The following is a 27235-nucleotide window of genomic DNA, read 5'->3' on the forward strand; positions in this document are numbered from 1 at the left end:
TATGAAATTTTGAGTTTTTCTGCAAAAATAGCAAGTATAGAGAGTTAGTTTCTTTTAAAAAATTATATTGGGGCTGAAGGGATGTCTTAGTGGATAAGGTGCTTGCCTGCAAAGCCAAAGGAGCTGGGTTTGATTCCCTAGGATCCACATAAGCCAGATGCACAAGGCGGCTCATGCTTCTGGAATTAATTTGCAGTGGCTGAATGCCCTAGCACATCCATTCTTTCTCTCTCTCTTTCTCAAATAAATAAATAAAATAAAAATAAAAACAAATTAAGAAAATATTTTTAAAAAGTTATCTTTTGGGGTTAGCTCAGTGGATGAGCACTTGCCTTAGCACTGGGAAAATAAAAACCACTAAAAGACCAAAAAAAAAAAAAAAAAAACCCAGGGAGAAAGTTATCTTGCATATTTATAGCAGGTGGAGAGACTAAGAGTGCTAATGTATGCAGAGTCCTGAATGAAATTCATGTCAGGCCACCATGTATTAATTAGCCTAATAAGTATCCTTTCTTAAAACCTTCAGTTTCTTCTGAGTTGCCACCCTTTTTAGGTTCAGAATTTAAATAAATCCTGAAATAGGTAAGTATGGATTTTCTAATAATTTTGCAAATATCATATTGAGGAGTTGTCAGTGTGCAATATCTAGTTGAAAGAATTGTAGCTCAGTTCCTGCTTGAAAATGAATGAACATTGGCAAATCTGATGTTCGTATTACTGAGCAGAGCAGAGAATCATTTCATTCTCTGCTGTCGTGGCACTTAGCATTGAATAGTTAGGGTTGGGAGCAGGTGAAGTAAATGACTAGACATTTTAAAACTCGACATACTTTTTTAAGCAGATAGAAATATTTTTCACTTTATGTATGTGTGTGTTTACTTATTGAGGCAGTCTTGTTCTGTAGTTCAGGCTGGTCTAAACTTGCTGTATTGCTAGAGGTAGCCTTGAACTCAGGTTCTTCCTGCTTCAGCTTCCCAAGTGCTAGAATTGCAGGTATGTGTCACCATGCCTGGATTATTGTCTACTGGACTATGTGAGACTACTTTACTTAGTTCTGAAAGAGAGAGAAAAATGAATATTGGGATAAGCATGTGCCTGTCTTCTAGTTCCTTGAGAAGATAAGGTGGGAGGATCACTTGAGTTCACAAGTTTGAGACATGTCTGAAAAGCAAAAGAGAAAGTCTATTCAAGGGACAAACATAAAAACTAATACATGTTTAAGAATAACTGAAATATAGCCAGGCATGGTGGTGCATGCCTTTAATCCCAGCACTCAGGAGGCAGAGGTGGGAAGATCACCCGAGTTCGTGGCTACCCTGAGAATACAGAGTGAATTCCAGGTCAGCCTGGGCTAGTATGAGACCCTACATTGAAAAAACAAAAATAAATAAATAAATAAATAGGAATAACTGAAATAAATGTTTTAGCAGAGAGATAAGTAAACTGTCTTAGTATGGCAGGTAAAATATTCAGTTGATAGACAGACATGGGGAATTCAAAAAGAAAGAAGCATTTGAGCTAGAAATGAAAAAGTAACATTTTGCTAGAAGGGAATAGTTGACAGAAAGAATTAAATGCATGTACAAAGTCTTGAAAATACCATAGTGTTTTGACATATTGTCTTCTGGACACTTGCTGAAGAAACATAGTGGAAGATAAATAAGTTCATTTTCCTCCGGAGGACCTTGAATGTTATATGAGATTTATATGTTTTGTTGGCATAGGGAACCCACAGAAGTAGCTTTCTCATAATCTTTTGAGGTATTTGAAATTAATAAATATGAAATAATTTGGATCTATTTTTATTTTAAAATTTCCCTTTAATTCTTTTCTGTTGGAAATTTATTTTATTTTTGTAAGGAGAGCAAGGAGCAAGAGGGAGAGGGAAAGAGATTGAGAGAGAGAAAAGGGGTATTCCAGGTCCTTTTGCTAGTGCATGAAAACTCCAAATGATATGTGTATTAGTCAGGGTTCTCTAGAGGAACAGAACTGCTAGAATGAATTATTTTAAAAGGGGATTTATTGGATAAGCTTACAGTAGTCCAATAGCAGTTGCAGGCCCGAGAATCACCGAACCTTGTAGCTGCTCAGTCCTCATGTCCAGAAGCCTCAGCAGTCCCAACCCGGCACTGCAGATGGTGTGGGGAAGCCTGGTGGCTTCCTGAGGAGCCGCTGGGTTTCGATCCACGCAGGTTTTCAGCTGATGCTGGTCTTCTGACCGCACTGGTCTTCAATGCACGCTGGAAGGTAGTGAGCAGCTCCGGCAGCCAAGTGGAAGGGTGGAAGGGAGGGAGGAAGGAAGGAAGGGACGGAGGGAGGAAGGAAGGAAGGGAAGGGGAGGGAAGGGGAGGGGAGGGGAGGGGAGGGAAGGAAGGAAGGAAGAAAGGAAGGAACTCTTTTTACCCAGAGCTTCCTTATATCAAGTCCCCCTCAGAGCAGGGCCGTCCACTCTGGGGGAAGGGCTCACCCTGTGGGAAAAACTTCCTTTAGTTGATCCTTCCTAGAAGCAACCTGTGGATTACTAAACAGATCAAGTTGACAACACCTTAACTATCACAATGTGCTACTTAGTGCATTTGGCCTTTCATCGGTACTAGGGAATTCAATCCAGGCTGACGAGCTTTGTAAGCATCAACTTTTTTTTTCCTTTTTCTTTCTGAGGTACAGTCTCACTCTACCCCAGGCTGACCTGGAATTCACTACATAGTCTCAGGGTGGCCTCTAACACACAGCAATCCTCCTAGCTCCTCTGCCATCCAAGTGCTTGGGATTAAAGGCATGCGCCACCATGCCTGCTTAAGCAAGCACCTTTAACTGCTTAGAGGTCTCTTTATCCCAGGAATGCTTTTTATATGTTTATAATTTTTACAGACATTTGTGTTCATTTTATTTTATAGTGTAAGGATTATTATTTGTATTGCTGACCTCATTTTAGTTTTTTTTTTAACTACATGTGCTTTTCTGATTATATGTTTGGGTAGTCTACATGAGGACTGAATGAAGTATAGGAAGGAAGACCTGGTAGAAAACTTTAGTCACAGTGCTGGTGAAAAATGATGGAGGCTTATGCCAAGTCAGCAGTGAGAACGGAGCTATTCCAAGGTTTAGGCTGGCCTCAGAAATCCCAGCTAAGGTTGGAGTGCTTTATAGCAAGGTTCTAGTACTGATTATTTTTCAAGAAGGGTGATTGTCAATCAAGTCATTCTGAATTTGGGGCATTTGTGATAGTGACAGTTTAAATAATCCATCAGTTTCTGTGCATGTATTCAAAATAGTATTTATCGAGCATCTTCAGCTCATTAAACTCTTGATAAGAAATTTGTAATCAAGGCCTAATTATAGCTTTCTTCCTCTTTCTGCATGGCTGTGTGCCTTCAGGGGAAGCTTCAGGGATTTATGTGAAGAGTTTAATTCCTGGCAGCGCTGCCTACCACAATGGCCAGATTCAAGTGAATGACAAGATCATTGCTGTAAGTAACTGTCCTCTTGGAGATTTGAATTAAGATGGAAAAAAACAAAACAAAAACATGTTGGTTTTTGTGTCATATGCATGAGAGGAAGATGGCTTATAGTTTCGTAAGGTTTTGGAAAAATTAAGTTTTAGAATTATAGTGAAATCACATTAATTTTGTTTCTATGGCTCTAAATCTTTTTCAGTCAAGGAGGAAACAATTCATTTACAACATTTGTTGGAAAGTTATATGTCATGCAGATACGTTTGAAAGATGCTCTTGCATGTCCCTAGGAAACACTTCTAGAGTGTCTGTGTGTTTACACTCATCTATTTGATGCAGTTAATAGTCTATTTCTAAGGCCCCTTCACTACTTTGTGAAAGTAGCTTTGCAAATACACAAAACTGAAATATTTTATATGTTTTTAGAATGTCACCTTGTGATGGCTTAGTGGTTAAAGGTGCTTACCTGCAAAGCATGATGGCCCAGGTTCAGTTCAAAAGTACCTCTGCAAGCTAGACGTACAATGTGGCACCATGCATCCAAAGTTAGTTTGCAATGCCAGGAGACCTTGGTATGCCTCCCCCCCTTCTCACACGCTGTGCAAATAAATAAAAATGTTTTGAGAATATAACCTTTGTATACATACAAACTGTGATTTACATGGAAGCAGACTTTGAGTAGTACAATTTCAGTCTTTGTCTTTTAAGTCCATGTGAGGAAGCATCTTTCAGGACTGTTGGCTGAAGATGACTGCAGGCTGTGGAGGCCAGCATCACAGCACTGCTTTGAGGAAACAGTTCAGCAGGAAGGCCAGTATTGGTTTGGCAGGCTAGCCTGTTGGTCCTGATAGACTGCAGGGATGTGGAATTGGCCTTGACTTAAGTATTTCATTTATTTATTTGAGAAAGGTGGGGGAGGGAGAGAGAAAGGATGAGCATGCCAGGGCCTCCAGCCATGGCAAACAAACTCCAGACACATGTGCCCCATTACGTGGGTACTGGGGAATTGAACCTGGGTCCTTAGGCTTTGCAGTTAAGTGCCTTACTGCTAAGCCTTTTCTCCAGCCTTGGCTATGACTTAAAAATAATAACTTTCAAGCTGTACGTGGTGGCGCACGCCTTTAATTCCAGCACTTGGGAGGCAGAGGTAGGAGGATCACTGAGAGTTCCAGGACACCCTGAGACTGCATAGTGAATTCCAGGTTAGTCTGAGCTAGAGTGAGACCCTACCTTGAAAAACCAAACCCCACCAAAAAAAAAAAAATAATAACTTTCCTATACAGGTGCTTTCAGAATGCCAGCAGGTCTAATGGAAGGAGATCAGTGTGTTTCTTTGGGAAGTACTACATAGTCATATCCTACAGGGCTAATCTCTTCAGTTCTGATCATAATTTGTACTAATAAAATTTTGGGAAATATGTGTTATAATTAACCAGATTTTATTGTTTTAAATTTTGACTAGAACTAGAAATTAAAGACCTTTATCTTTCTGATGTCTCTAGTTAAAGTGTGTGACTTAAAGTACAAATTTGAACTTGTTTTCTAATCTGTAGGGCAGTTTGTCAGCATGTTTTTACTCAGGCTTTGCATTCTTTTTTTCAAAAAATATTTTATTTATTTTCAAGGTGAGCGAGACAGAAAACAAATGGGTATGCCAGGGCCTGTAGCTACTGCAAATGATCTCCAAATGCATGCACCACTTTGTGCATCTGACTTTATGTAGGTACTGGAAAATGAATCAAACCCGGGTTGTGAGGCATTGCAGGCAAGTGCTTTAAATGCTGAGCCATTTCTGTAGTCCCAGGCTTTGCATTCTTATTTGAAAGTATTTGTAAGGTCTCATAGAAACTATTTGGGAACTAAAGTGAATTGCCTCATTTAATTCAGTGTTGCCAGAATTAACATGGTAGTAACAGATTGACAGGGTAGCTCCTGCCTGTAATCCAGCACTCTGAAAGTTGAAGTTGGAGGATTGCAGTGATTTGAGACAAGCTCGGTCTACATAATTAGACTTTCTTTCAAAATTGAAACAAAGCAAAAATGACACTAGTTAAACCTGTCTCCTAATATTCTAGGTGGATGGTGTGAATATTCAGGGGTTTGCCAACCAGGATGTTGTGGAAGTGTTACGAAATGCAGGGCAGGTGGTGCACCTAACACTGGTTCGCAGGACAGCCTCATCTGCATCTCCATTGGAACAGACTTCAGATAGAGGTAATTAATGTTACCATCCCTCTCTTCTCCATGGAGTTTAGGTTTGGAAGCACAACCAGGGTATGGGAAGTTCCTCTGAGAGTATGCATAGGAAAACTATCCATTTTGTGTAACACAGTGATGGACCAAAGAACCCTGACCCTGTTGTAGAAGCATTCCCTTTGCCTGTTGTAGTGTGCTCATCCAGATGATGGGATGTAATCCTTAAGTGCTGAGAGCTGCTGTAAATAGCAATAGAAGTTTCATTTGTTGCTTAAATTAGAGCAATCAAGTACCAACAGCTTTGGCTCCAGGGCCCTTATTTGTTTACTATGTTGACATTTCTCAAGCTTCAGATTTATTTTTTTCTCTTTTTTATATTTTGTTTTTCTTCAAGCAGAGAGAACAAGAGAGATAGGTAGGCAAATGAATGTGTGCACCAATGACTCCAGCTTGTATAATCAAATTCCAGATGCATGTGCCACTTAGTGTATCTGGCTTTACATGGGTATTGGGAAATCAAACCAGGGTCACTAGGCTTTGCAGACAAGTGCCTTAGCCACTGAGAAATCTCCCATTCCAGATTTAATTATTTTAAATTAAGTAATTAATATTTTTGGTTTTTTGAGGTAGGATTTCACTCTAGTTCAGGCTGTCCTGGAATTAACTCTGTAGTCTCAGGGTGGCCTTGAACTCATGGTGATCCTCCTACCTCTGCCTCCTGAGTGCTGGGATTAAAGGCGTGCACTACCATGCCCGGTTTAATTTATTTTTTAAAAAATATTTTATTTAAATTTTAAAAAATATTTTTATTTATTTATTTGATAGCGACAGGCAGAGAAAGAGGCAGATAGAGAGCGGGAGAGAGTATGGGCGCGCCAGGGCCTCCACCCACTGCAAACGAATTCCAGACATGTGCGCCCCCTTGTGCATCTGGCTAATGTGAGTCCTGGGAGTCAAGCCTTGAACCAGGGTCCTCAGGCTTCACAGGCAAGCGCTTAACCGCAAAGCCATCTTTTTAGCCCCTTAAAAAAGATTTTAGAAAACGTTTTTATTTATTTGTAAGCAGAGAAAGACGGTGACAGAGGGTCTCCAGCCATTGCAAATGAACTCTAGATACATGTGCCACTTTGTGCATTTGCATTTACATGGGTACTGGGGAATCAAACTTGGAGCACCTTAATTAGTCCTAATTTTTAAAAAGTATTTTATATTTATTTATTTGTTTGTTTATTTGACAGAGAGAGAGAGAGAGAAAGAGAGAAAAAGCATGCCAGGGCCTCCATCCACTGCAAATGAACTCCAGACACATGTGCCCTCTTGTGTTACTGGCTTACATGGGTCCTGGGGAGTTGAATCTAGGTCCTTTGGCTTTAAAGGCAAATGCCTTAACCACTAAGCAATCCCTTCAGCTCCTTAATTTTATTTATTACTCACTTTTTAAGATATTTATTTGAGGGAGAGAGAGCACACATGCAGGGCGTCTTGCCACTGCAAACAAACTCCAGACACATGCACCACCTTACGCGTCTGGCTTACATGGGTTCTGTAGAGTTAAACCTGGGTCCTTAGTCTTCGCAGGCAAATGCCTTACCCGCTAAGCCATCTCCCCAGCCCCGAATTTCATTTTTAATGATATACTTTACCCTAATGGTCTCGATTTATTTTTTGAAGTATAGTGAGAAAATAAAATGGGAATTTTTCTCAAGAACATTTAAAAAACATTTGTTGCCAATAGGGTTATAAAAATAACAAGTCTTCATTGAAGAACAAATACGCAATTACTTGCATGTCATTTTAAAATTAATACCATAAAATATATATGTCAATCAAAGGTGATAATGTGAACATGGCTCAAAGTGATTCAACTTGTAAGTAACAAATACTTCTAGTGGTATTTGTCTAAGATAAATAGATTCTTCCCACACTTGGAAATATTCCTGTCTGTAGTAGAGCCTGGCAGGTTTTGCGTTCAATAGAAAAAGATTGGTAATTAAATTGTTTTGTTTGTTTGAGTTTTCTTTTAAGTTTGTTTTGTTTTAAAATATTTTATTTATTTGAAAACGGGCGTGGTGGAGCATGCCTTTAATCCTAGCACTCGGGAGGCAGAGGTAGGAGGATTGCTGTGAGTTCAAGGCCACCCTGAGACTCCATAGTAAATTCCAGGTCAGCCTGGGTTAGAGGGAGACCCTATCTCGAAAAACAAAACAAAATAAAACCAAATTTTATTTATTTGAGACAGAGAGAGTATGAGGCAGACAGAGAGAATGGACACGCCAGGGCCTCTAGCCACTGCACACGAACTCCAGACACATGTGCCACCTTGTGTATCTGGCTTACATGGGTCCTTGAGAATCAAACCTGGCTCCTTTGGCTTTGCAGGCAAGCATCTTAACCACTAAGCCATCCCTCCAGTCTTGTTTGAGTTTTTGATAGGCTCTTCCTAAGCCATCTCCCCCACCCTTAGGTTCTTGCTATGTGACTCAGGTTGGCCTTGAACTTGAAATCTTCTTGCCTTAGTTTCCCAATTTTAGGGTTATAAATCTGTTACTTGTGCTAGAACTTTTAAAGTCCTTTATATTTCGGTTGTGCATGTTCTTTTATGTATACTTGTGTGCTTGGTATGCATGAAGGCTAGAGGATACTCTCAGGTGCCACCCTCAGGAACACAGCCCACCATTCTTTCATGGGCCTGGGAGTCACCAATTACATCAGACTAGCTACCCAGTGAGCCCCAGGGATCTTCCTTGTCTATGTCCTCATTGCTGGGATTATGGATGCATGTCACCATGCCTAGCACTTTTATATGGGCCATGGGGATTGAACTCAGGTCTTCCTATAAGCAAGGCAAGCACTTTACCCACTGGGCTATCTCTCCAACGTGGAGGATGGAATTTTTAATGTACATGTAGTGAAAAGATATTTTCCTGCTGAAAAACAGATGCCTAGGTAATAGTAAAAATTGTACATGTGCCATATTGATCTTAAATGTTTGTGTAAGCTTGGTTTTTTAGGGTAGGGTCTCGCTCTAGCCCAGGCTGACCTGGAATTCACTATGTAGTCTCAGGCTGTCAAAGCCTGATATGGTAGCACAAATCTGTAATGTCTGCATGCCTACAGCGAGATGGGATGTCGAGATGGGAAAATTCCTAGAAGTCTGAGGGACAGCAAACCTGGAGAATGTTGCAGTGAGGGAAAGACCCTGCCTTGAAACAAGGGGAAATCATGGACTGACACCTAAGGTTGTCTTCTGACTTCCACATGTGTGTTGTGACACACACACACTCTCTCACTCTCTCTCTCTCTCTCTCTCTCTCTTTCTCTCAGATTAATAAAGGAGGGGATGAGGAGATGGCTCAGCAGTTAAAGATGCTCATTTGCAAAGCTCGTTGGCCCAGGTTTTATTCCCCAGAACCCATTTAAGCCAGATGCAGAAAGTGGTGCATGCATGTGGAATTTGTTTGCAGTGGAAGAGACCCTGGCATACTCATACTCTCTCTCATGTAAATAAATAAATAAATAAAAATATTAAATAAATTAAAAAATCCTACAAAAGAGAAAAGGAATTTGAAAAATAGTTTATTTTCACACCTTTAATCCCAGCACTTGGGAGGCAGAGGTAGGAGGATCGCTGTGAGTTCAAGGCCACCCTGAGACTCCATAGTGAATTCCAGGTCAGCCTGGGCTAGAGTGAGACCCTACTTAAAAAACCAAAAAAAAAAAAATAAATAAATAAATAAAAAAATAAAATAGTTTATTTTTAAAATCATCTGGTTACCTCACATGACATATATGACAGTAGTGACATAAGTTCACTAAAACCTGGTCCTTCACTGGTACTGATTCAAGTTAGCAACTCTTAATCTAGGAGCTGTGGTTGAACCCCTAAGAACACCAGTCCTCCTGGCTAGAGATGTGGAAACAGAAATGGATTTGGAGGTTGAAGATGAAGAAATTGGAGAAAGATTGGATAATTTTAAAAAGGACAACATGCAAGCCTTTGAAAAATCAGGTAGGCCCTAAGCCTTCTCTTTGGAGTTTTGACTTTCTCATTTGTTAACCATTTCCTCTTTTTATATTTAATACAATGTGAGTAATCTCAGAAACATCTTGGAGATATGAAATGTGATATTTTTATTTTCAGCATCAAACTTTTTAACATTTTGGCCATGGAGGACCAAGCATATTCTTGCTTAGTGCTTATTTTAATGTACAGTTTTGCTTGCATATTTGGTTCTGTTATTCTTAGTATTTTTTTTATTTTTATTTATTTATTTATTTGAGAGTGACAGAGAGAGAAAGACAGATAAAGGGAGAGAGAGAGAATGGGCGTGTCAGGGCTTCCAGCCTCTGCAAACGAACTCCAGACGCATGCGTCCCCTTGTGCATCTGGCTAACGTGGGACCTGGGGAACCGAGCCTCGAACTGGGGTCCTTAGGCTTCACAGGCAAGCGCTTAACCGCTAAGCCATCTCTCCAGCCCCATTCTTAGTATTTTTAATCACTGCCTATTCTAGCATAGATATTATCGATTTGATGTTTCTGTGTTTATACAGAGAGTGGTGGTTATACAATTAAGTGTTATATGCACCTGAGATGCACTGTTTTTGCTGAAGATAGGTATGTTAGATTTGTTTTCCAGCAGATGGTTATGTCATTTGTGAGGTGTCCAACTTATGGAAAAATAGAACTTAACTTAAAATGTTAGACTTTCTTCATCCTCTACTGTGAGTGTGCATATTAGCTGAAATAAGGTCTTACTGCTTTGACTTTGGTCTCTTGAACACCATTCAGACAGTGGTGGTCTGTTAAGATTATATGGAGGATAGGAAGTCATAATGATTTGATCAAAGAAATAAACACAGTATCACATCAAGAGCATTATAAAGTTCCTCATGTACATGCAGCATCAGACTGGTATAAAATAATTTATTAGGCAAGAGCTCCTGCCATTCAGAATTTGGCAGTAGGGCCTTCCTTCATAGTCACCTGCCTGAGTGGAAGTCTGACTGGCTTGTGTCACTATGCCTTGTTGAATATGGTGAGATCCTGGTAACTTGTTGCTCTCCCATGGGATAGGTGAAATGCTACTACTTTGAAATGACTTACATTTAAATTGAACCCTTGTATGACCTACATATAAAGCAAAGCCAGATGTATTTTACTTGTACACTCTGGGATATCTACTTATAAACTAGAAGCATTCATATTTCACTTATAACTCATAATTACCTCTTTTCTTTAAAGTATTCCCTAACAATAAGAGCTTCTCCATAATTTTGTCACATATGGTTATGTTTTACATTAGTCTTACTTGTCACTTCTGACTTACTTTACCTAGCAGACTTAAGTTAGTACGGCTTCCTTTTTATTCATTACAATAAGCTGAGCTGTTACTGAAGAATGTAGTCATTAAGTTTGGCTCACAGTAGCTTCAACTTTTCACTTATTTATTTATTTTTATAGATGTATGTCCAGAAAAAGTACCAGGCTTTCTAGAAAATGAGCTGAAAACCAGATGGGAAAACCTATTGGGCCCTGAGTATGAAATAATGGTATGTTAAAAAGTCTTCTAGGGGAAGGGAATTAACATGGGATATTTTTTATAATCATGGAAAATGCTAATAAAAATTAAAAAAAAAAGTCTTCTAATAGGGGTTGAGGAGATGGCTCAGTGGATAAAGTTACTTGCTTGCAAAGCCTGATGGCCTGGGTTCAACTCCCCAGTACCCATGTAGTGCAAGATGCACAAAGTGGCATGTGTGTCTGAAGTTGGTTTGCAGTGGCAAGAGGCCCTTGTATACCCATGTATTCTCTCTCCCTTCCTCCCTCCATCTTCTTCCTTCTCTCTGCTTGCATATAAATAAATAAAAATAAAAAGTCCTCTAATACAAAACACATAGGACTCATTTCATGTCAAGCTCCTACCATGACAATCTTAAGAAGTAATATAAAAAGAACAGCCAGCGTGCCTTTATTTTTTTTCTTCTGCTTTTCTTTCCTTTTGGTTCAGTTGGTTGATTAAAAACACACACACACAAAACATGCTATGCTGTAAGAACAATTAAGGATTGCACATAAATTTTGGTTACAATTAACAGACAATCTCTTCATGTTGAAACCATTTCAGTGGCAGAAACCATTTCTGCCAAACAAGCAGAAAAATGTTAGGATAGCTAGAGCGTGACTTCACATTTACAACCTGTATCAGCTGCTTAAAATCCCTGGCATTTTGTCAGTGTTTTTACGACCTGTTTGCTTTATTGTACACGGAAAGGGCTGTGGATATTAGTCCTATGTTTCACAGAGAATCTTACAGTTTTATGAGAAAAATGAAAGAATGATTATCAAATGTATTTATAACAGGAAGTAATTTAGGTGAGGTAGGAGTTTATATTGCCAGTGGGCCATTAGACTTCCTCTCACCTCTTATTAGATTTGTCCAGTAAGGGATTTGTTACATTTCCCCATGTGACTCACATGAAAGCAGAAAGCATTGTGGGAAAGGTCTTGACAGTGTTCAACAAATGTGGCGTAAGTTTCCTTTTTGTTGCTGGGACAAAATACCTGGCCAAAAGCCGCTTGTGTATGGAAAGGGTTTATTTCAGCTTTACAGCTTCATGGCCTAGGAAACTGGCTCACTTCACCACATAGCCACAACAGAGAGAGGGAGGAAAGGGGCGGGAGAAGGAGAAGGATGAAGAGAAGAAAGAAGGGAGGGAAAGGGGATGAAGGATGTAGAGAAGAAAGGAGGGAGGGAAGGGGAGAGAAGGATGAAGAGAAGAAAGGAGGGAGGGAAGGGGAGAGAAGGATGAAGAGAAGAAAGGATTGAGAAGAAAAGAGAAAGACTGAACAAGCAGAGAGAGAAAAGGAGGGAGGGAGAGAGAGAGGGAGAGAGGTGGGAAGGAGGGAGGGAGAGGGAGGAGCAGAGGAGAAGGAACAACCAGTAGGCTAGATTCAAGGTGTCTACCCCCAGAAACACACCTCCAGCAGGGCTCCACCTGCTGGAGACTAAGTAGGAAGCATAAATACAAACATGAGACTGTGAGAGATACTTTCAAACAAGCACGTCTGATGATAAAATTTCTATTGTCATTCACATTCTCTCCTTTTCTTAAGTTTTTTAAAAAAAATTTATTTATTTGAGAGCGACAGACACAGAGAGAAAGACAGATAGAGGGAGAGAGAGAGAATGGGTGCGCCAGGGCTTCCAGCCTCTGCAAGCAAACTCCAGATGTGTGCGCCCCCTTTTGCATCTGGCTAACGTGGGACCTGGGGAACCGAGCCTCGAACCGGGGTCCTTAGGCTTCACAGGCAAGCGCTTAACCGCTAAGCCCTCTCCTTTTCTTGACAGGGCCTTGCTATGTAGTTCTGATACCTTTTCTAATGTATGTTTATCATTAATATTGGATGACTTAATGCCCGAGACTTTTTTCTCTTTGTGGTTTTGAATATGTACTCACTATCATCAGAAAATGGCCCATGTCATTCAGGTTGTCATAAGGGCTCATACACTCTCTTGCTGATTCTGTTCTCATGTCTACTGCGTCTCTGTCACAGATTTAGAACATGGCCACTGGGCTGTCACTCAGCAAGTACCCTTTTCTCCTTTCTATTCTTAGTAAGTCATATTCAGAGAAATATGGCATTGTTTTCATCTCACCTTCTTCCAGAATCTACTTATCTGAAATACATTATTTTTGGATTATTGTTTAACTCATCCTGTTTCTCCATGCATTTGGTAACAACATTTGGTAATTGCATTTGGTAACAACATACAGATGCACATATCAGGTTGTGCTTGCAAGGAATTCACACTTGTGGTATCCATTGCTGAATTCAGAGCAGCACATTTAGGCCAAGATAAAAAGCTTTGAGGATTCTCCCAAGCTTTCCCCCAAGGGACTGGGTCTCTCTGTGCCTTTGCCAGGTACTCCTGAGGAACTGGCTTGACCTTGCTGTGAAAATCAGATGCTACAGTTTATGCAAACTTGTCTGACTTTACCAGTCTTGTAGTTGGAGGGATGAGACAGTTTCATGTAGCCTGGGCTGGCCTTGAACTCACTAGCTAAGGTTGACCTTAAAATACTGATTCTCCTCCTGGCACCTCTCAATTGCATTACCATACCTGGCTTGTAAATTTTAAGGCCTGAACTTGAAATTTAAAAGTGTATTATTCCTTGGCTTTGTCAAGAGTACAGTTTTTATGAGTTCAACATAGGAGTATTAAACTGTCAGTGACCATGAACTTTTTAAAATTAAGTTTATTCTATTTATTCTAGAGAGGAGAGAATGGACATGTCAGGGCCTCTAGCCACTGCAAATCAACTCCAGACACTTTTACCACCTTGTGCACCTGGCTTTATATGGGTACTGTGGAGCTGAATCTGGGTCCTTTGGCTTTGTAGGCAAACACCTTAACCATTAAGCCATCTCTCCAGCCCACCATGAACTTTTAAAACTAGTATAGTCAGTCCTCCTTATTTGTTGGGTCCATTATTTGTGGGTTCAACTATCAAACAGAAATATTTGAAAAACAAAAACCGGTGTCTGAACTGAGCATGTGCAGACTTTTGTTTCCATGTCACCATTCCTAAACAGTATAGTATGACACCTTCCTTCTTTTATTGGGGGGGGGGGCTTTGTTTATCAGTTAATTTTTAAAAAATCAATTTAATTTTGACATACATATATAGTGTAGTATTAATCACATTAACTGTTATTATTGTGTTCCCCTCCCACTTACTGAACCCACTTTATTCCCAACTGGTTCCCCTTGTACTTTGACTTGTTTTTATGTGACTCAATCTGTTTATTAGAACTGCTTGCTTGAGCAGGGCAGTCGGTTCTTTACTGGAGCACAGGCAACTTGCTAGTGGCTGCCCCCTCCCCCAGCAGCTTACCTACCAACAGCTCCTCAGGGAGGGTGGGCTGAGCCCCTTCCTCATCCATGGTGAAGTGTTAGCAGCTCAGACTTGTGCAGGCACAGCCACGTCATACCCAGAAGACAGTATTCTGTAGACTCCTTTCTGTCTTCTGGCTCTTACATTTTTTTCTACTCCCTCTACCAAAGGGTATATGAGTGTTTATTCCTTCTTAGTCATGGAAATTTGCAGAAGTGAATTCCTTGCAAGCAAAAGTGTTTTACGATGATGTTTTTAAACCTGTAAATTGTTAATAAAATGTTGTGCATTCAGAGAGAGGGAGTAAGTCAAGTTATCTATGAATTCAACTTTGGGACAATTAAAAAAAAAGATTAATGTGGATAATAACAAAAAAAATATACTTTGCAATTTTGTTATGTGTTCTATTTAAGAATTTCTGAAATACAGCAAACATTTTCAGGTGAATCATCAATATGGAGGCTTTGCTATTTCCAGAAACTGTAGAGGGAAATAAAGTCATGCTTTTACAAATGTGGAAATGTTTTCTTGTGCACTCAGGTAGCTACGTTGGATACACAGATTGCAGATGATGCTGAGCTACAGGAGTATTCAAAGGTGAGCAGGGTTTTAAATGTTCCTGGTGTTTGATTGTTGTGAGGAACTTTTTCTAGATCCACAGGTGAACACTGTTTTAAATGTGAGGAACTTCTGTAAATTCATGAAGACATGAAGTGATGTAAGGTTTTTAGAATTCAGCCATGCAGGAATGTGATGGGTTCTCTCAGTGTTAGGAAAGATGAAGATGGTTAGGTGCCTATGAGAAGAAAGTGGAATCCTTAAGGTACGTCTAGAAACTAGACACCCACATAATTTTGTCTCAGTAGTACTAGAACATAGCAGGTACTACGTGCTTACTTTATTTATTTATTTATTAGGTGACTTGTGAAAAACATGTTTTCTGAAAGTCCAGGAATGTAGACTTCAAAAAACCTTTTGTCTAGATGTTCAAGGATAAAACGTGGTTATTCTTTTTAAAAATTATTTTTTTTTTAATTTATTTGAGAGCAACAGAGAGAGAGAAAGAGAGAATGGATGTGCCAGAGCTCCACCTCAAATATTTACTGTTAAATGCACATAGCATCTTAGAGCTAGTTTTAAATTATTTGCAAAATCACGTTTCTTTCAGATGTCATTGATCTGCTGAGAACCAGCTTGTGGATGCCTAGCTTTTATTCTTTTATTGTGGATATTTATTTTTAAATTGTATTTCTACTTTTTTTTGTTTTTTTGGTTTTTCGAGGTAGGGTCTCACTCTCGTCCAGGCTGACCTGGAATTAACTCTGTAGTCTCAGGGTGGCCTTGAACTCATGGCGATCCTCCTACCTCTGCCTCCCGAGTGCTGGGATTAAAGACGTGCGCTACCACGCCCGGCTTAGATTGTATTTCTAAAGTGATATTAGCAATGTATAAAAGGAAAAGGTGGACTGGAGGGATGGCTTAGAGGTTAAGGCATTTGCCTGCAAAGCCAAAGGATCCTGGTTCAATTCCCTAGGACCCACGTAAACCAGATGCACAATGAGGCGCATGCATCTGAAGTTTGCTTTCAGTGGCTGAAGGCCCTGGTGCAGCCATTCTTTCTCTCGCTCTCTCACAAAAAAAAAAAAAAAAGGAAAAGCCTGCATTTCAGCATCTTTCCTCTGCTTCTTAAACATACTAATCATACTTTCTTAATGACTCTAACTAAATCAGATATCTAGAAGAGTTTTAGCTCTATTTCTGTTGTTCAGTGTTTTCTTAATGGTTATAGTTCTCATCACAACATAATTTGACTGAATGTCTAGCATTATTTATGAGAACTACAAAGGGTGCAGTTGATGTGAGTGTGTGAGAGAGAGACAGAGAGAATGTATATATATGTGATGGGTGATTGTCTGAGAGGAAGCAGAGGTATATAGTTCTTGCAAAGTTCAAACAATCTGTCTTTCCTCCACTCTTAAGATGTAACCTTCTAGGAATTCCTGGTCAGTGGCTGGGGTGTTTGTCATTTGTGCCACAGAAGAGAATAAATGACTTCCTCTCCTCTGGCAGCAGTTAACTGTCATTAGTTCATTATGGATGGGAGTGGTCTCCTAAGCCCTTCCTCCATCTGTAACAGAATGTTGACTGGCTCCATCATGTCCAAGTATTGTGGTGGTAACCACACTGTTGTGAGGTCATGGGTGCAGTGGCCCTATCATGCCCAGATGACAGAGCTCCACAGTGCTTCTCCCCATCGTCCCGGTCATGCTTTCTCTTTGTACCATCTTTGCAATGTACTTTGCAACCTGAAAGTGGTGATATATGTTTCATGCAGGCCCAAGCACTCCTCTGTCACTTATTTTTAGCACTTGACCAGTTGTAAATCTCTGCATTGACTGCCCCCACTGCCAAATTTAAAAGAAAAAAAATTTTGGACTGGTACTGAGCAAAATTAATAAGTGGGTATAAACAGAAATATGTAGGGCTGGAGAGATGGCTTAGTGGTTAAGGCACTTGCCTGTGAAGCCTAAGGACCCATGTTTGACTCTTACGTATAAACCAGATGCAGAAGGTGACACATGTGTAAGGTTGGGATTAAAGGCGTGAGTCACCATCCCTGGTTTATGTAATTGTGCTTTTGAATTCTTTGTCTGGAATTTCCTCTAGATAGTTTCATTATTATTGGCTTACTCTTTTAAGAATTTACTTTGCTAATTTTAAGTGAGAATGGGGCAGGCTGTGGAGGAGGAGGATAAATAAGAATGGAGTGTAATGACATCTATATGGAAATGCTATAGTGAGCCCGACATAGTCATGCATGTTGGAAATCTCAGCACTTGGGTGACGAAGGTAGAAGGACTGCTGCAAACTCTAGTACAGGCTGAGTCATCCAGCAAATCCTGTCTTTAAAAACAAGGAAAGCAGCCAGGAGGCAGAGGTAGGAGGATTGCTGTGACTTTGAGGCTAGTCTAGAACTACAGAGTGAGTTTCAGGTTAGTGTAAGCAAGAGTGAGACCCTACCTCCAAAAAAAAAACAAAACCAAGGAAAGAGAAAGAAATAATGTAATGAAATCCATTAATCCATTATTTAGTATGCTAACTTCATTAAAAAAAAAAAAAAACCAAAAAACTAAGGTAAGTTTAAAAGAAAGACTAGTCAGGAGGATTCTGTAGGCCTCCAGCTATAACACATGTTGCAGTGCATAGAAGCATTTGAGATGGCACTTTGACCTTGTGATGTGACACATTCCAATTGATACTGCCATTCTGCCTTTGCATTTTAATAAAACCAGTTTATTTTTCATCTATGAAAAGGTTCCTTTTCTTCCATGGAACAAATGTTCTGAAGCTGAGAATAAACAGTGGGTGTGAGGAACACTGGAAATGATCTTTAAGATTCTCCAAAATTATTCTATTGTAGATTGTACTTAAGGGAACAATTCATTTCTTACTCTTTTTTTTTCTTTCTTAGGTGAACAGTTTATTCTTTTTTATTTTAGAGTATATTTTCTTTCTTTTCTTTTCTTTTCTTTTTTTTTTTTTGAGGTAGAGTCTCATTCTAGCTCAGGCTGACCTGGAATTCACTACATAGTCTCAAGGCGGCCTCAAACTCAATGTATCCTTCCACCTCTGCCTCCCAGGTGCTGAGATTGAAGGCGTGTGCCACCACACTTGGCGGTATATTCTTTTTCATTTGGCATATAATATCTATACTTATTTATGGGGCACAATGTTATAATTTAACACATGTATATAATTCATAATGAACAAATCAGATTAATGAGCATTTCCACTTCCTCGAATATGATCATTGCGCTGTGTTGGGAATCTTCACTCTTTGTAGTTATTACTACTTTGTGTGTGTGTGTAGTTGGCTGTGGGCTCATGTGCCATGACACATGTATGGAGATAGAGGACAGTATCAAGCTGGCTGTGCTCCACCTTCTTTGAGACAGTCTCTTGCCACTGTGAATGAGCTGCCAGACTGCAAGTAACATCATATTAGCTGGCCTGCGAGCTTCAAATTCTTCTGGCTATACCTCCCATGGTCGTTGCTTTGGGGTCACAGATGCTTATGCCATTTTACTTGAAGTTTTATCTGGGTGCTAGAGTTTTGTACCCAGGCTAGTAGGCTCTGCAAGCAACTGCCTTTAACCACTGAGCAATCTGTTCAGCCCAACACTTCTGTAGTTATAGAAAATGCTTAATTATTGTACACTATAGTTGCCCCTCTAATTGGCATCCATATCTTCTTTCACTAGTGACCTCTATTCTGCTTTCTCCTGTGTGATCAGCTATTCATAGGGAAGGCCACTTGGAGGCAGGGAGTCCAGGAATGTGGCCAGCTGTAGGTGTCACAGCCCTGCTGTGGAAAGGGCTAGCATGTAGCAGAAACCACAGTTGTGGTTAAATTCAACAGTGGACAGGATGTTGTTAAATAAGGCTGGTGGGGAAGGTCACTGCTTCTGGTCCTGAGAGGCAGAGTGATAGGTGTGGACTTCGTCCTCCTTGCTGCGGGACAGAAGTGGAAGGCTTGAAGCTGGGGTGTGTGGAGGAGCTCTAGGTCAAGATGGAAGATTCTTGCCTTGCCCTTTCCATTTTTCATGGATTTACTAAGTAGTCTCAGGGTGGCCTCAAACTCATTGTGGTTCTACTACCTCTGCCACCCGAGTGCTGGGATTAAAGGTGTGCGCCACCATGCCTGGCTTGTTATCTTGTATTTTGATGTCACTGCTTTTTCCCTGCTATCATGTAGCTCTTGTGTAAGTAGTGTCAGCCACTGTGAGGTATCATGATCTCCATGACCACTTTGTATCTGGAAAACAGTATTACAAAGCCCTCCTCTTTTTCCTTTGGCTCTTACATTCTTACTACCTCTTCTGCAGTAATCCCTGAACCTTGGAGGGTGTGGTAGAGATGTCTCACTTAGTGATGAATACTTGACTGTCTGTCCTTCTGAGCACTTTGATGAGTTTTGAGTCTCCCCAGTGGTCATGGCAATCAGAAATAAGAAGCTCCTTTAACCCAAAGTGAGAGTATAGGCCTGCTGTCTCTAGACAATGACCTGCTCATTAGTCTTGAAGGGAAGATTGAAGATCTTCCTGTTAGTGATGACAGATAGGGTTTTCTTATGAGGTGGAAACTATTTGCAGTGGCTTTAGCATCAGCCGCCTCACTTCTAGGAAGCTGTTAATCATGACACCAGAGCAGTTTCCCGCATCTGGGGAGACAAGCACTTTTAGGGATGGCTTTTTTGGCAAGTGTTTACTATTAAGATAATCACAGAGAAGAACATTCAGCTCATCTTGTGCCCTTTCTGCCACTGCCAAGTGTAATACAGAGTGAGCATCCGTAATACCACTGGTGTGAGAAACAGTACTGACCCTGATTTCTGGTATTGACAGGACAGATTGGCAGATTTTTTTAAATTTCCTTCTCGAGTATATTTCCTGAGTCAGACAACATGAATGTGGGTTTTCTTTCCCTCTGTAATGAACAGGTGGAAGTTTTAAGCAGTGGGATGATCTGGGGTCGTCAGGGGCTAGAGGGATATACTGCCATGCTGTCAGTGGGGCGTGCCTGCGCTTTAAATACCTCTTGATCTGAAGATCTCTTGATCTTCCATATGGGAAAATGGACCACCTGGCTGGCAAATTAACTTGCCAAGGATCATTCACAGCTAGTTGATCTGGGTGTGGTGACACACATGTGATCACAGCACTTGCAAGGTGGGAGAAAGGAGGGTTGTGATGGACCACACAATAAAACTCTGTCTCTGAAACAAAACAACTCTAAGGAAACAAAAGAGTTGGGGTTCAAGGTTATTATCTATATAGTGAGTTTGGTGCCACACTGAGTGGCTTGAGATAGTGTCTCAAAACAAAACAAAAACCAAACCACTACCACCACTGATAACAAAAAACTATGCAGCTAAGTAGGTAGAAGAATTATTTATAAAACCAGACTCAAAACCTACAATATGCTTTCTTTTTTTTTTTTTTTTTTTTTTTTTTTTTAGGTAGGGTCTCACTCTCACTCTAGTCCAGGCTGACCGGGAATTCACAGTGATCCTCCTACCTCTGCCTCCCAAGTACTGGGATTAAAGGCGTGCATCGCCACACCTGGCTGCTTCTTAATTCTTTTTGTTTTTTTCCGAGGTAGGGTCTCACTCTGGTCCAGGCTGGCTGTGTAGTCTCAGGGTGGCCTTTTGAACTCTTGGTGATCCTCCTACCTCCCAAGTGCTGGGATTACAGGCGTGTGCCACCATGCCCGGTGTTCTTTTTAATTCTTAATAGATACTATGTGGGCAAGACATAAAATTGAAAAGTTACAAAATAATATTTTGTGAAAAGTAAGCTTCTCTTTCATCAGAGTCATTTTATTCTTACCAGTTCTCAAACAAGATTTTTGTGCTCTGTGGCCTTGTTTGGAGTGATGAACACAAGCCACAGAACCAATAGTTGAAGAGCTGTGATTCTAAACTAGATTTGGTTGCATGTTACAAGCTGCAGAGGATCGGTCTCTCCCTATCCTTTCCCTTCCCTCTCCCTTTCCTTTTCTCTTTCTCTCTCCCCTTCCCTCTCCCTTTCACCCTCTACCTCTTCCATTTTTCCTTCCTCTCTTTCCCTCCTTCTTCCCTTATATTGCTCAGACTGGTCTCAAATATTCTATGTGACCCAGGCTGGCCTTGAACTTTTTATCCTTTCCTCCTGCCTCCCAGATGCTAAGATTACAGGTTACACTGCCATTGCAGCTCAGAGGAGCTTTTTCAAAATGCTCATGCCTTGTTTTTCCCCTCATCAGTATTTTTTTTTTCCTTATCAGTATTTTGAATCTGTAAGTTTGGGATGAGATTCCTAGGGAGAATTTCAGTCTCTTTCTTCATTGTGCAAATATTGCTAAAATGTTTACTGCATGTTCAAGGGAAAAAGATGGTGCTCCTTTAAGATACATGGAAGAGGCTTATTTGGTAGGATAGCATTGAACTCTAAAAGATGCATTTGAATGATACGCACAGTGGATATTCCAGGCACAGGAAATAGGAGCACAGGTAGGGAAGGTGTCAAGTATAGTTTTAGATCAGGTGTTTAGTCAGATATTAAGTATGCCAGTTGGATAACACACATGATATATCTGAAGTAACAGATGGCTTGGTTGCCTTTGCTATGAGAGAACTTCCAGTCAGCTATTACATAGCAGTACATATTGTCTATTTCTGAACACTCAGAATTAGTTTGAGAAGAGGTAGGAACACCGAGTACTGAGTAAGGGATGCTGTGTTGGACTGGACGATCATCCTGGGTTCAACTAACCCAGGGCATGAAGCTTGTGGTTTATTGTGTCAGAGCAGGTGACCTTACTCTTGGAAAGTTTGTTTTTGTTTATGGCCAACGTAGTAGCTTCCTAATCACAAAACATAAGTGGGTATCTAATACTTTGTGTGTATATGCATATGATGAGAACCAACCCTGGGGTTCCTTCTGTTCTCTTTTATTTTATTTTGGGTTCAATTTTTTTGGGAAGTATCCTTCCCTAGTCCACTGCCACAACTTTGGAGCACTCCTTTCCAGAAGTTTTTTTTTTTTTTTCTCCCTGAAGCAATAGCATTTATATTCCCACTTGAACATTTTGATGTCTTGTTTTAGGATGCTAAAAGTAGAGCTTTTAGCTAAATGGACGAGCTGCAGTTTGTTTCATGACAGGTCTCCACTTTGGTCTGAAGACTCTGGCTTTTTTGATCTCACTTCTTTTTCATCATTTTAACACTGTCAGTAAATCACAACAATGGACTCACTTGCCTTGGATGTACTTCCTCATATTCGTCATCATAGTGGGGTCATAAGAACACTGCTGCTCATTAGCTTGTCAGTCTCCTAAGGGTCCTAGCACAGCACATTGAACCAGCACCAAGGAGACACATGGGGGTGTGGATGTATCATCTGTTGCTCCCACTCCTGTCATTTCGCCACTTTCTGCTGTGCCTCAAGTCAGAATGCTGAGGGAACACCAGATACAGAGCATGTCAGAGCCTAGCTACACTCAGATTTAGCTCCAGGACTAACGTAATCTTCAGATTGACAGAGTTTGTAAACATCACTTCTGGTTCACATGATTGAAAATGAAGCATGTGCACTTTGTTTGAAACTCAAGTTTTCTAGTGCACATGTGTTGTTTACAGATACCTGGAAGAATAGACTTGAAGGGCACAGCCTCCATGTTTGGAGGGCAAGGAGTGCCACGGGTAAGCCTCTGCTGGTCCTCAATGCCTAAAGTCCTTCCTGCCTTCACTGTTCCATCGAGGTGAGGAATGGGAGGTCAGCCATGTGACTAGATCAGGAGTAGTTGTGGAGGGTAGTTGAGATGTGATGGTTTGAAAAGAGGGTTTGGAGCTGCTTCCCTTCTTAACCCTTTTATCTTTGATGGGGCATGTTACTATGTAAGTAGCAGATGTCTCAGTGTTGCAGGAATGTCTTTGATGTAATCTGGGTTCTTCTATGTGGAAATTGTAACTCCCAATGTCTATGTGTACTTTACCTGTGACAAATTTCCAGCCACCAAAATGACATCACTGAGCACTGTGTTAGGAATAAATGCACAGATACACTTCACAGTCACGGACTTCCTTGTGGGGCAGGACTGTTGAATTACCTGACCCAGCTGTGTTGAGCAGCTAAATGAACCAGCCATTTCAAGAGTGCCTGTTATCTGCCTGATTGATATTCTCTGAGGTCTTAGAATATTTTACCATATAGTGAGATAAACCATCTCATGAAATAAATAAAATATACTAAGAAATAATTAGGAAGTAATAAACTCATTACATTTATTTTAAATAAATATTATTTAATTGTAACTCTGTACAAGTTAATTTTAATAATAACTGCATTTGACAGTGGGCTTGCAGAATTTGAGAAATTGAATAGTCGGCTTTCATAATCCACTGGAGATGATGATTTCTGTGGAGACTCAAGAGCACTCTTCCATTGTGTGTGACTCACGAAGAAAGGAAAGACAGGTAGCAGAGATTGGTGGGTAAACAGCATAAAACCATTTCTCTGAGAGTTTTACTCACCTCTGCTGGATGGACTACCGAAAAGTGACGTATCTCCTTTTATCTTAATATGCATAATTTGTTATAGTGAGTAGATAAGAGTAGTACAGTGGCATCAGTGAAAAATAAAGAAGTCATAGGCACGAAGACCAATGATAATGGCCTTAACGGTTCATTTAGGGTGCCAGAATAACCTCTTGCCAGGTGGTACAGCCCAAAGTGCTTGGTAATGACGAGTTCAGGGCCAGAAGTATCTCATTTCTTATTTAAGTCATCAAGGTTGTCATTAGCTGGATGACTTGCCACTTCATGTTTGTCTGCGTGTCTATCAGAGGATGGAAATGAGCCCCAGGTAGTGACTGAAGTATGGCCTATGGGGCCTTGGAGCACGTGACTGAGAGCTTGGCAATGAGAAACCATTGAAAATAGGGAAATGAGGGGAAATTGCACTGAGACTGCATTGGTACCTTTGTATGGTTTTCTCCTTATCAAGAATAAAAGACAGCTGGAGAGATGGCTCAGCAGTTAAAGGTACTTGCCTGCAAAGCCTGGTGACTCTGGTTCTGTTCCCTAGTACCCTTGTAAAGCCAGATGCACAAAGTGGTACATATATTTTGAGTTCATTTGCAGTGGCTGGAGGTCCTGGTACACCCATTCTCTCTGTCTGTGTGTCTTTCTCTCTCTGTTTGCAAATAAAGAAATAAAAATATTTTTAAAGAGATGGCCCTAATATTGACAGAATATATAAAGCATAATTAGTAGCATTTGCCATATTTGAATTTATGTAGTGATGGTAAGAATAGTCCACTCCACATAGAAAGTAAGAGGACTTGGTCAGTGCCCTCAACTTTGCATCCAACAAAGATGAAGGCAGCTGGAACACCCACCTCTTCCCTCTGACCTTGTCTACCCCCAGATGAAGCCTCCTATGAAAACCAATGAGTCCTAGAATGGAAGATGATTACTTCCCCCCAATTAAGAAATGTTGATACTTAAAGCCTGGTGTAGTGGTGCACGCCTTTAATCCCAGTACTTGAGAGGCTGAGGTAGGAGGATCACCATGAGTTTGAGGTCAATCTAAAACTGCATAGTGAACTCCAGGTCAGCCTGGGCTAGAGTGAGACCCTACCTCAGAAAACAAAACAAAACAAACAAAAAGGTTGATACTTAAGTTGACCAAATAGAAAAGGACATCTTAACAAATTAATTCTTGTGTCATTCAGTGACACATCAGTGCCTGGTACAGTTCTAGGATCCAAGGCTTTAGAGGCTGAAGGCACAAGCTCTGTAGTTACGATGGGTATGCAGCAGGGAGGCAGTCAAGAAAATAGAATTCTAGCCAGGTACAATGGGATCCACCTATACTCTAAACTCTTAAGAGAGGTGGAGAGAGGAGGATGGCAAATTGAGGCCAGTCTAAGCTTCATGATGGGATGCTGTCTCAAAACTTGCAAGGGCTATGGATATAGTTGAGAGGTAGAGTACTTGCCTGCCATTTAGAAGGCCCTGGATGTGATGCCCAACATGAAGAAAGAGTGGGGAAGAAAAAGAAAGAATTATAAACCCGGTAAGTTGTGAGCTGAGGTAGAGATGTGTGCAAGCTGGTCAGTTGGGGGTAGTTGAGCGTGGTGGCGCACACCTTTAATCCCAGCACTCTGAAGGTAGAGGTAGGATCGTCATGAATTCAAGGCCACCCTGAGACTACATAGTGAATTCCAGGTCAGCCTGGGCTAGTGTGAGACCGTACCTTGAACCCTCCCCCCAAAAAAACCCAACTCACTTGGGGTTCTTTAAGCCCAGGGACTCTTGAAAGTGGCATGTATTTGGTATTACAGTGAGGGTGTAGGTTAATTGAGCAATAAAGAGGATGTTGGGATGTTGTGGAGAGGGTAGGAATCCCTAAAGAAAAGTGAAACACAGCATTCCTCCTGTGATACTCACTAGAGGGCAGACCTCTGTTCACCCTTGTCACTGTTCCCAGGAGCTGAAGCAGAAAGGAAAGAGGACAGAGAACAGGAAGATAAATGGCCTCTTGGTTGTACTTGATGCTTCTTCCAGTGTTGTCTTCTTTTGTGGTTTGGAGCTTTCATGTGGAAATGATATGTACTGGAGGGTTTAGCCAGCTGCATATCTCTGTTATGTCTCATTTAATTGCTTCATGTTTCGTTACAGCTCCTGCCCATCCATACTCTGAGGCTTGGTGTGGAAGTGGATTCTTTTGATGGGCACCATTATATCTCTTCCATTGTTCCTGGTGGTCCTGTGGACACACTGAACCTTCTTCAGCCAGAGGATGAACTTCTAGAGGTGAAAGAAACAGTTGGGGAGAAACACAGAACACCAGGCAGGAGCTGTTCTGTTGCTGTGTTACCTGTGTCAGTGTGACATGAGTCCCTTACATCAGGAAATTCCAACTCTCTAAGGACACTACAGGGACTTGATACCATACCCGTCCATTTTCTACATCTGTGAAGGCTTCTGAGATGTCCATTTGAGTGTTTGTCTAAATGAACACTAGAACACACTTGTTATAATGGGTAGCAGTGGGAAGGTCAATTTCATGGTCTTCCTCAGCTGCTTAGTGAATGTGTTTGAATTATTGACCAAGAAAAACATTTAATAACATGATTTGATTTTTTTTCTAGTAAAATACTTTTCTTCCCTCACTTTAAAAAAATTTATTTATTTATTAATTTATGAGAGAGAAAGAGAGAGAGAATATGGGCACGCCAGGGCCTCTAGCCAGTGCAAACAAACTCCAGATGTGTGCGGCCTCTTGTGCATTTGGCTAACGTGGGGCTTGGGGAATTGAGCCTGGGTCCTTCAGCTTTGCAGGCAAATGCCTTAACCACTAAGCCATCCCTCCAGCCCCTCTCACTTTTTTTTTAAGGGAGTCTTTTTTTTTTTTTTTTAGTTTTCAAAATATTCTTATTTGTGTGTGTGTGAGAAAGAGAGTAAGTATGGGCATGCCAGGGTCTCTTGCTGCTGTAAACAAATTCCAGATTCATGTGCCACTGGGGAATTGAACTTAGGCCAGTAGGTTTTGCAAGCAAGTGCCTTCGCTGAGCCATCTCCCCAAACCCTCACTTATTTTTTTTTTTTAATAAATAAATCAGTAGTGTGTGTGTAGGGGGGGCACACAAGGGTTTCTGCTGCTGCAAACAAACACGAGATGCATACCCCACTTTGTGTCCAGCCTTATGTGGGTGCTAGGGAACAAACTTGAGCCAGCAGCCTTTGTAACCGAGTGTCATTAACTATGGATCTATCTCCCCATCCCTGTTAAATGCTTATTAAGGGTCTGACACATGAACCTTGTTGACAACTTGCAGTAATACTTATCCACTGGTTGATTATTGATTTAAAAAAATTTTTTTTAATTGTTAACTTCCATAAATAATAAGACAATAAACCATGATAATTCCTCTCCTCCCCAACATTCCCCTTCAGAATCCACTCTGCATCAATTAATCTCTCTTTATTTTGATGTCATCATGTTTTCTTCCTATTATAAGATTCTTGTATAGGTAGAGCTAGGCAGTGCAAGGTCATAGATAATGAGGCCAAATTGTGTCTGGAAGATTGTATTGTAAGCAGTTTAATACTACCCTTCCTTTGTCTCTTACATTCTTT

The 27235-nt window shown here is 40.7% G+C and overlaps 1 protein-coding gene across 7 annotated transcripts in view; it reads left to right on the forward strand.

The window, feature by feature from the left end:
• Nucleotides 1-27235, forward strand: part of Patj (PATJ crumbs cell polarity complex component) — a 430613-nt gene that overhangs the window by 57749 nt on the left and 345629 nt on the right. For all 7 annotated transcript variants that reach the window (XM_045148899.1, XM_045148905.1, XM_045148902.1 and 4 more), the window contains exons 10-15: nt 3379-3470; nt 5531-5669; nt 9517-9660; nt 11114-11202; nt 15091-15147; nt 25775-25909. In XM_045148899.1, coding sequence (XP_045004834.1) covers nt 3379-3470; nt 5531-5669; nt 9517-9660; nt 11114-11202; nt 15091-15147; nt 25775-25909 — 656 coding nt within the window. The remainder of the gene's footprint in view (nt 1-3378; nt 3471-5530; nt 5670-9516; nt 9661-11113; nt 11203-15090; nt 15148-25774; nt 25910-27235) is intronic.

The sequence above is a fragment of the Jaculus jaculus genome, chromosome 5, assembly GCF_020740685.1.
Source record: "Jaculus jaculus isolate mJacJac1 chromosome 5, mJacJac1.mat.Y.cur, whole genome shotgun sequence".
NCBI classification, from domain to species: Eukaryota; Metazoa; Chordata; class Mammalia; order Rodentia; family Dipodidae; genus Jaculus; species Jaculus jaculus.